At 40.4% G+C, this 10,960-nt stretch overlaps 1 protein-coding gene across 1 annotated transcript; it reads right to left on the bottom strand.

Annotated features, from left to right (window-relative positions):
* Positions 1 to 1,838: 1,838 nt before the first annotated feature.
* Positions 1,839 to 3,510, bottom strand: tcf21 (transcription factor 21). The gene is made up of 2 exons (XM_034234045.1): positions 3,000 to 3,510; positions 1,839 to 2,283 (listed from the first exon to the last, which is right to left on the bottom strand). The coding sequence occupies exons 1-2, from the start codon at positions 3,414 to 3,416 to the stop codon at positions 2,191 to 2,193; spliced, it is 510 nt and encodes a 169-aa protein (XP_034089936.1). The 5' UTR covers positions 3,417 to 3,510; the 3' UTR covers positions 1,839 to 2,190.
* Positions 3,511 to 10,960: the final 7,450 nt, after the last annotated feature.

Raw genomic sequence — 10,960 nt, 5'->3', positions numbered from 1 at the left:
TATGCACATCAACATTTAGATGTATTTTTCTTTAATATGCAGTAAATGCAATGTTGCTTGTCTTTAAGAAAATACAATTGCATGTCAGGTATAGCGCTGTGTTTGCATTTGATCAGTGACTGTCTCTGTAGCATGCACTTCTTGATTCAAACTGCTATTGAACAGTAAGAAAACCAAAGCAATGCTCTTTGCTCCCAAGTCAGCGTCCTCTGACACCGTTGATGGTGTCTCTGTTGAGTTTGTTGATACATACAAATATCTGGGCTTTTGGTTGGACAGAAATCTAAACTTTAAACATCACATTGAAGTTCTAACAAATACATTGAAATTCACTCTTGGCTTCCTTTACAGACTTAAATGTTGTTTTTCAATTTCTTCCCGTAAAAGGTTGGTCTCTGGCTTATTCCTGTCCCAGCTGGACTACGGTGATACCATTAATAGATTTGCCTGTCCCACTGTTTTGGCCAAACTTGACCCACTCTACCATGCTGCACTGCGATATATATCAAATGCACCCTATAGGTGCAAACTGTATAGCCTAACTGGATGGTCCTCACTGCGTAGGATGCAGCATTGGTTTTTTATTCATGTATAAAGCCATTTTAGGTAAGCTTCCACTGTATATTTGTGCCAGATGTGTTCCAGTTTGTGACTCTTACAACCTCAGAACCAGTGCCTGGATACGGTTCCAGGTACCTGCCGTGCGGACGGAGGCTGGAAAAATGAGTCTTTTTTATTATGGTCCTTGGTCTTGGAATGACCTTCAATCAAGCCTCAAACTGATTGTCCCAATAGCCTCTTTTAAATTGAAGTTGTCTGAGGTCCTTACCACCAGCTGCTCTTGCAGTAATAAGTAGTGCACCTTTCTTACTGTCCTAAATGTGCACAATGTAGTGACTGCTTTTCGTCTTTTGTTTTCTTAGTTGTGTGTTACAGTATGTGCTATGTGTAACGTTGCATGCCTTCTTGGCCAGGTCAGCATTGTAAATTAGATTTTATCTCAATGCTTTTTATCTGGTTAAATAAAGGTTACATATAAAATAGAGTATGACATGTATGGAGATAGACAGAAAGGAGGACAAATGAGAGGACGCGTGTTAAAGAGAAAGAGAGGGGCGGGGGCCGCGTGTCAGACTGCATAAATAAATGTCGGCCTGATGTAAACAAGCGGTCATAACCGAGCGAATTAAAACAACTGGTTTGGGAGGGATTACAAATCAGCCCGCAGGTTTTTCTACAACTTTCATAATGTTCCAAATATTTTCTGACCTCTTACAAATCGCGTTGCTCAGCCCCTCACTGCTGATTGGCTTAATCCTAAATATAGCTATCCAATAAGTTGCACTGGAAAATGTGTATATCTTCAACTCTCATTCGACACTCATTTAGAAGTTGCATTAGAAATAAACGTGTGTGGTTATCATTAAATAAAGTCAAAGGTTTAATAAAAGCATTGACTAACAAACATGTTATATTTAGATATTTATAAATATATCAATTAGCTGAGATATATTGTTTGTATGCCGTTCACTTCCCCTTCATCCATCAATTGGCAGGGTGGTAAACTAATTTTTGACTTGTTTAAACTAAGAGCACTAACTCCTTAAGGGTCTCAAATAATCTTGAAGAAAAACGTTTGTTTATGTAATGACAACCACGTCCACTGTTTATCTTTTAGAAACAACAGAGGGACTTATCTGCACTGATGCTCCGGTGCTCAGGTTATTCTGAAGGAGTGGACTGATAAGAGGGGGTTACTAGGTCAAAGCATTGGCCCACACACGGTAATAAACAGGAATAAATGGAATACAAAAACATTCAATAGGCTACTCAAGGTGTAAAAGTGATACAAATATATTTTATATACATGTAATCTGTACAACCATTTGAGACGGTGGACATTTTTCATGTGCACATCCTTCATAATGCAGCCGCCACAACAGGCCTGCATGCGTAAAAATGCATTTGAAGAGTATAAAAAAGCAATTTAAAGCACGCAGTTTATCTTTGGACCAGCAAAGACAACAATGGGTGACATATTGCATTTAAATAAAATTCAACTTGTCTTTACGGGAACGAAAAAGAGATAATATTCTCTGTTATTCCCACTCAAAGTCTGCGGAGATGAGACGTTCATGTCAGTCACAATGTTTCTGGTTTTTACTCGGAAAATCCGTGTTCCTCAGTTCGTCAAGACGCCGTTGTTCCACATAACCTCGTTGTATTGTTCAGCATCTCCTTCAACTCGTTCTCCGGCTTACCTGCAACCATGAAAGGCCACGTCTGCGGGGAAAAATAAAATCAATTAGGGCCAGCAGTTTCTTAGAATATTAATAAAAATAAATCAAGTTATTAGATTAGAAGAAAAAAAAAACACAGATCCATAATGTGTCAGTTTATCACCTGCGGATATCAAGTGCACATAATAATTGCCTGGCAGGAACGATATCATGCAGACGTTCATGCATTAAATAAATACAAATGTTATGTGATTGAGATCTAATCGATTTAACAATAAATCAGTGTGTCTCCTAAATCAGAAGATTTGTAATCCCAATTGACATTAGTGAAGCTATTTTGAGCTATTATCAACATATCAAGGCCAAATGTTGTATGCCTCAGAGCTTTTTCCCAAAAAACAATTGTAAATCTTATACATTTGTGGCGTGTGCATGTAATATATGTTATGGTAACAATACATTTTGGAGAGAGCTCAGTAAAAATAATTCAAATGTTTTGCCTAAAAACAGTCAGCTGAATTGTTGCTCTTCCTCTCTCATGCACCTGCTTCACTTATCTATCACCCACATGTATCACCTATACATTGGTGTAGCCTGGAATACAAAAATATCAGGGACTGAAATATTATAAGGCAAACAAAATAAACCCTTCCTGCTCAATTCGGCCTGTAATACATTTATACTTCACTTCCCTCCCCTCATACATTTATTTTTAAACATAATAAACGTTCAGCTGAATTTCCCCTTCACCCATCTCACCAGGTTAACGGGGTGGATAAATCCGTTTTCATATTTGTCGTTGGCCAGTATCTGCCGGAGGTGCGCGATGTAGCTGGACGCCAGGCGCAGAGTGTCCAGTTTGGAGAGCTTGGTGTCCGACGGTACCCAGGGTAAGGTGGTCTTCAGGCGGGAGAAGGCTTTGGACAGGACCCGCATCCTGGCTCTCTCCCGGGCGTTGGCCGCGTTCCTCGGCCCATGCTTGCCCTCCTGCTGGGCCCCACCCTTGGATGCCTTTTTCCGGGACGCTTTCTTCCGTTTCTTGCCCGGTGCGTCTTTTGCGCCCTCGGAGTTGGAGCTCTCTTCCTCGCTCTCGTTGGAGTCTTTACTGGAGGAGCCAAACTTTAGGATGCCGTCCAGGAGCTCGTCGTCGACATCGCTGAGAGACCCGGTGGACATGGTGAACCAAAAGCAGCGCGCTTAAAACATGGGAGCAGGAAGCTGTGGCCGGACAGGAATGAACAACCGCGCGCCTCAGAGATAAGTTCATCAACTGCAAAGTGAGTGTGAACAGAGCAGAGAGGAGCAGGCTTTTTATCCCCATCATTGGGAGGGCGTGACCTCATGCTGGGAGGAGACATGGAGTTGATCTCATGCTGGTCCCCGAAGTGGTCCAGGACCCCAAGGGACGCTGGATAGGTCCCCAGGAAAAGGAGGATTATATCGTTTGTTTGAACCGTAATTCAAACCAACAATTAGGAGTAGGCCTTTCTATGAGGAAAAAAACTGAAAGGATGAATTATAAATATATTTGTCCGTTTTAAGAAGTTCAAGGGGTGCATTAGCCCCAAGCTTGTTTTTCAGGTCTCAGGCTCGAAAATGACATTCCCAGAACAAATGACAATAACTTCTAAAAGGGGTAAATTAATAATCTTTTTTCTCAAAGCAATGATAAACCTGTGAGTTGGATGTAGAAAAGTCAGAATCAATATAGATGTTTTTTATTTTAAAGTAAATTCAGATTGAACATAGTAAAAAAATGTAAATTATATTGTCCATCCAAAAATAAACCATTACTTATGATGAAAACCACCCTTGAATGATGGAATCGGAGACTAAAATCTTTAAGAATCCAAAATATAACATATAATAAGTACCCTGTATCAAGATTGATGCAAAACAAGTGGCATTTGACCTTTTTGGAGAGGTTTAGCAAAGAAAACCTCCACCTCTGGGGTCATTTGGGTGGAAATGGGCGTATTTGCCGTTTCTCTGGAACCCATTGGTCGATTTTGATGATTGACATCTCTTTTGAACCGTTAGAGCCAATAGAATCGAAGGGGAATTTCCACATTCACAGGTTACCATTGATCAATTTTGCCCAAAGCAAAACCTATTTTACACTCTGAAATCTGAAAACTGAAATCTAGTTCTATTGCTGATGGATTATCAGAAATAATTTCAAAGTGACACAGACACATTGGATTAACCTGGATTAACCTTCAGCAGCGTTTTTATCGTTGCCATTGAAGACAACTTCTGATCAGAAAACAACAAAGGTAATTGCTACCTAATGCTACGTGGTGTGATGTCTTTGTTAGCTTCTCATGTCTTGAGTTCGGATGGGTCAGTAATGATACCAATACCTGTCGCGTCTGTGCACTCTCATTTTGTTAATCGATATCTTGTTTTTGCAGATAAGTAATAAGGGTATTTTAAAGTGATTTCTGTGCTAAGTGTCGCTCAGGGCTAATTCAGAGCCTTTGTTATTACCCTTATCTGTCGTTTTGCTAACAATGGTTAATATTGTCTGATAGCTGAGTTTCTTCCCGTTAAGTGGGTATGACACATTAATAGGTTTTTAAATATTAAGAAGCCCTCAGAGTCAGACGCTGTTTCCTGCAGATGATGCGTTTTTCCCCCCGCCGGTGAGGGGATGGGGTTTAACAGGTTAAAAAGTGTGGGCCTATACCTATACAGTTTGAAAAAGTTAGGCTCAATCTGTGATATTCACAGTTATTTTTCAAGGTTTCAAACGTTTGACCTTTGTTCACCCTTGATGGCCACAACTGATGTGGTTATAAATATAGCAGACAAATATTACAGACAAAGAAACATATTTTAATTGTGATGGCAGGTTCTACTGATGTCTTTTGACTTGGTGCAATCGCCACATTTTGTTGCACATCTAAAAAACTTAAGAAAGCTAACCTGTGACCACTTTTTCTTAACTTTGGACAATATGATTTTAATATGTCATCTTATATGTAATTGGCATAACGTTTATTCTAATAACCTCGTGAGATCAAAATACTGTCTTCTATAGTCTTCTATAAATAAATTGGTTTAAGGTTCTTGCCATAAATCTTACATTATAATTAAAAAATATTATAAAAAAGGTCCTATCATCAAGACACTTAACTCTAAGATATTTAGATTTTAGATTTTACTTTACAATTACAAATCCAAAAAGTGTTTGTTTTAAGCGAGTTCCACTTACAGGGCCCACGTAACTTTCAGCACATCTTGCCAGTTAACAGGATAAAGTGCAAGGACATGGGGGTGCCACGTCTCAAATGGCAAACTGGCGCCTTGGTCTCCTCTGATGTAATGGATACTCGGGACCCAAAATCCTCTGTTTGGCCTTCCACACCATTCCACACCGATGCTCCAAACAAATGGGACCTGGAGCTGTTAAGCGGGAAACGGGTGGGTTAATACTGATGATAGTCAGGTATGTGTTGCTGACTGAAATTTCTAATTGTTGGTGATACTGAAAGACTGAAACATTTGCTGTTTGCACGTGTGGCTAAAGCTGCACATTTGCATGAAGCTGCAGATCTCTTGGGAATGTGTGTGCCTTTGCCTTCACAGCTGAAGCGTGTGCAAAGGAGGAGAGGTGTGTCTCTTGAGAGTTGACCTTTAGCCCCCTCGCTTCCGGTGTCACAGTGCATCCAAACAAGCACCAGCACTATATGTTTTAGCCATAGAATTGACACAATACTTAAAAACACTTGCGTGGAGATACATCTTAAAACAAAAAAATCTAAAGCAGGAACACATTTGGAAAGAAGTTCACAGGACTGCAAGGGAAAAGCGATAAGGCACTACACAGAGCGGACAAAAAGAAAGAGAGAAATGAAAAGATAGGTGAGGGGATGGAGGGAGAGGAAAGAGAGCAACGAGGGGGCTTAATCTCCTGGGTGGGCTGGAAATCAAAGCACTCTGTGGAAAAGTAATAATAGAGTCTGGTAGATTGATGATCACCTCTGAGATACATGGATCCACCAGGGAGAGGGAATGAACTAAAATAGCTAAAAAAACAGAGCACAATCGTGTTTTTCTTCCCTGTGCGTCAATAAAACACAGTCCCTGATGTACAACAATCATGACTCAAACTTGCACTTGCCAGGGCTAACTGCTTTTCATGTGAAAAAAAAAATTCAATGAGTGTTTAGAAAACCTTCACATCGAGAGCCCCGGTCTCACACACTGTGTGACATGAGGCAACAGGTGGAGAGGGGTTAATGGTGAGAAAGACGGGGAAAGAAAAAAAAGGGACCCTGGCAGTTATGGAGGGACGAGCTGCTAATTAGCCGGGTTGGGTTCAAAGGTTAGGCTGGTTGTGTGATGTCACCGCAAAGGGACGGGTTACAGATGTTGCTCGCAGGGCCACCGAGGGGGGGGGCACCTGATGCCTCCGGTCATCATCATTTCTCTCTCTGTCACACACACACATGCACACACACCTTTGTTAAATGCTTATGTTGAGAAAGGAGGAATTTATCAAGTAAGAGAACAAATAATATTGTATGACAGAACTGAAAGTTATTTATTTCACATAAACCCACATTGGTTTACTAAGGGGATGCAAATTGCTTCTGATTAACACTGTCAGTACCAAAATGTTTTATGGGCCCCTTTTTCGTGTGGTTGATCTTTAAAAAATACTGTATTTATTCTAGTCCTACAAGAAACAGGCACTTCATCACTTAAGAGCCAACACAGCATGGACTAAAGGTTATATGGTCAAAGAACTACCTGTTGCTGTGAGTTTTGACAGCCTATATTTACCGTCACCACAACTACACTCATGAAAAAGACAGAGGGCTGACACTAGAGCCCCTCCTTTCTTTAACGTATGACAAATCAAAGACCTACTATGCAGGAAATAAACCAAAAGTAACATTAGCAAGTATTGCTTAAACACTAATAATGTCCAACGAGAGGCATGAAACTTATTATGTATAAGAATCTCTAATACTACTGTATTTTATTGTAATTTGTTCTTGATTCGTTACAAAAAACATAGATATAACACTTTAATTTGACTTGCAAAGCACAAAAGAGTTGCGGTGGTCGGGGGAAAGCTTCTTTTAGATATTAAATGGGTAACAAAATAAAAAATGTAAACTGAAAACAAGGAAAAGCTGCAGTTGAGGATTAAAGCTACTGTATATTTACAGTGTTTCTTATTCCTAAAATGTTACTTGTGTGATTAAGAAAAAGATGCCTCTATCAAATTGTGGTATCTTCTGACAAACTTCCCAGTCATTAACTGCTTAACTTGTTCTTTTTTCTTCACCTAATTTATCAAAACTAAAAAGAAAAGAGCAAAACATCACAAGGACAACACAATAGAGGAAGGAACCATTAAATATTGTCAGGGGAAAAGAGGATAATCTAAAGCAAATAATATTGTTTTATTTATTGGCAAAACATTCCACTGTGACATATAAAAACGGAAAAATGTAGTTGCTTGCTGGTTTTAAAGAGCTGAAAGAGAATGCAATCTTTGAGTGAGGCTTGGGGTGAGAAAAACATCATCCATCTATGTCCAAGCACTCCAGTTCCCTGTCCCTTATCACAACCACACTCCCCACACACACCACACACACACACACACACACACACACACACACACACACACACACACACACACACACACACACACACACACACACACACACACACACACACACACACACACACACACACACACACACAAATGTGCGCACTTTTTAGTTTCCGCCTCAGTTCAAGTACCTCTAAAAAAAGTCAAAAAAATCAAATCAAAGTAAAACAAAGAAAGGTTCCAGAAAGTGCAAAGCAGGGAGTGGAGCAAGCCAGAGGGAAAAAAAGGATATGACGGACAAACCGGGCAATGATAGAGAATTATGACATTTTTTTGGGAGTGGATTTGTCATATTATTTTTTCAAAAAGACTAAAATCCTTTGATATTAAGTGACAGGAACATCCGGGGGGAGGCAAACAGTGATTTTCCAGAAAGAGACTGATATTCTGTCACAGTGTCGGTTAATGACCTGGAAGTCTTGTCCTTGCAGCTTGAGGGAGTTGGAGTTGGTTAGTCTCTGGAATTTGTGCACACATTATCTGCATAAATGTGTAAATATGTGGTTAATGTATTGGGTTTCACAATGTGTGTGATGGATGTTGAAAGAAATTGTGGCAAATGATGGAGATTGAATCATCTCTAATGTGCCCTGCTGGGGTAATGTTTTACTCCTTACCTCAACGACCAATCAGAAGACAGGAACAACAGCATGTTTTGACTTGAGCAAACATGGTGTTGTCATTGTGCTCAAGATGTTACATCATCCTAAATATAAAAAACGAAATAATAAAGTTGCTCAGTGGTGCAAGGGGCCCAAAAAGTTTAGCTGCAGGGTATAAAATAACCTGTATTTTCATCTTTAGCATTCATCGACCAATAGAGAAGCGCAACGTGGTGGTTCACTGAACAACTATACATTCCTTTTACAACTTTTAGTCCACAATATTTAAGGGTCTTTTCTGATTGGAGAACATATTTTTTGGGCCCAGTTACATCATGTGACAGACCAGGAAGTTGTCATTCCACGGTTTGGCAACTATGTCAAATGGATTCAAAGACCACTTAACAGATTTTCACTGGAGCGTTTGTTGTTAGGTATTTCCCAGCTTACGCCTGCACAGTTGGAAAACGGGCTGTTAAATAAACACAAAGAGCACAGCGGACAGACAAAAAGTAGCTTTGACAACTGTCTCAGAGTTAAATGGACAGATGGAGGTCAGAAATAAATAAATTGTTGGAAATGGGAAGAGAGAGAAAAGACACAAAAATACATGGTGGAGATTTCAGAAAAAGATACATAGATATTAACATGAACTGACTTTGTGGCTAGCCATTGCTACATTGATGGCTGGCTCCAGAATAGACGAACACACAACACTTCTTAAATTGTATTGGCTTGAACTTGAATTGGCAAAGTGCCCAAAGTGGCCTGTCGGAAGTAAGTGAGACGTGATGCAGCTGCAGTTTGAGTGTGTTTGTGTGTTAGCATGTGTTCTGCTACAGTATGGCACTTTTCAACCTCTGCTGGAACCTCTGCACTTTGTGGCCTGGTGATCGGATGCACAGATAACAAAAGTGTGTGTGTGTGTGTGTGTGTGTGTGTGTGTGTGTGTGTGTGTGTGTGTGTGTGTGTGTGTGTGTGTGTGTGTGTGTGTGTGTGTGTGTGTGTGTGTGTGTGTGTGTGTGTGTGTGTGTGTGTGTGTGTGTGTGTGTGTGTGTGTGTGTGTGTGTGTGTGTGTGTGTGTGTGGTGTGTGTGTGTGTGTGTGGTGTGTGTGTGTGTGTGTGTGTGTGTGGTGTGTGTGTGTGTGTGTGTGTGTGTGTGTGTGTGGTGTGTGTGTGTGTGTGTGTGTGTGTGTGTGTGTGTGTGTGTGTGTGTGTCCGTGTCCTCAGCACTGGGCATCAGGGCAGTGTAGGACAGTGCTGGGTTTCAGAGTCAAAGGTCTGGTCTCTGTCACTACAGGCTACAGTTTATAAACAGAGAGAGGGAGAGGGTCTCTGCACAGTTTGGATGTGTGTGTGGTTTAATCCGAACTCCCAGCACCCTACTAAATCCTTCACAGCATCCGTTTGAACCCCCCCCCCCCCCCCCCTTCTTAACTGTCCCCACTACAGACTCCACTGTCTGTTGTTGGATGTCTTGTCAAATCCTTCTAGCCAAAACAAATAAAGTAAAAACAGTTGAGCACAAACAAGCTTTTCAGCCAAGATGCAGCCACACACTTGATCCTGTTTAAATACTGATACCTGTATTTCAAAGTGGTAGTCAACTTTAAATCTATAGGCCAGATGAAACTGCAATATATGGTTGTTTGGCTCTTAAAGGCCCAGTGTGTAATATATAATCAATCAATCAATGTTTAATTATATAGCCCAATATTACAAATGTTACATTTGTCTCAGTGGACTTCACAGTTTTTACATAATATCCAACCCACTCTCTTCAGTCTGCGTACAAATGACACGACTTTACACATTGGAAATGCGTGCAATAGATACGCAGAAGTCCAATTTTGCGTGCATATGATACGCCCAACCCGGTATCACGGCAAGACGTGAACATGTGACGATTTACCATGCTGGGAGACGTGAAGATGTCACAATTTCGTCCCTTCAAACGTGACAGTTACACGGTATTGTTAACATGGCCCAAATACCCGGAAATGCCAAGCAAATGCTACCCCAACGGTCAGTTGTTATTGTCAATATTAATATAATAATGATTTATTTTTTAATAGTCACACTCGATTTCGCCGATTTTCTTGTTGCCCCAGCTGGTCGACACCTCTTTTAGCAGAAACAAAGGCTACATTAATGTATTAAATCGATGTTAATCCATGTGTGCGGTTGTGGAATTAACGAACGTGACGTTCTGCGATTGCGTTGCCAGGCAACAACTTGGCTTCATGTTAATTTAATATAGATAATTTGTTTCGTAGATTATTTGGGCCGAGTACAATAACTTCAGTTTTGGCCGTGTTTAACATCAAAAAGGTTTAAGGTCATCCACGTTTTTAAGTCCTTGAGGCAGTCTTGAATTTTATTTAGATGATTGGTTTCATCAGGCTTGATGGATAAATATAGTTGAGTATCATCCGCATAACAATGGAAATGTACAGAATGATTCCTTATAATATTGCTTAACGGAA

Source organism: Gymnodraco acuticeps, unplaced genomic scaffold (assembly GCF_902827175.1).
Source record: "Gymnodraco acuticeps unplaced genomic scaffold, fGymAcu1.1, whole genome shotgun sequence".
Taxonomy (NCBI): Eukaryota; Metazoa; Chordata; class Actinopteri; order Perciformes; family Bathydraconidae; genus Gymnodraco; species Gymnodraco acuticeps.
Note: the sequence above shows the minus strand (reverse complement) of the source record. Positions and strands in the feature narration are given on the sequence as shown.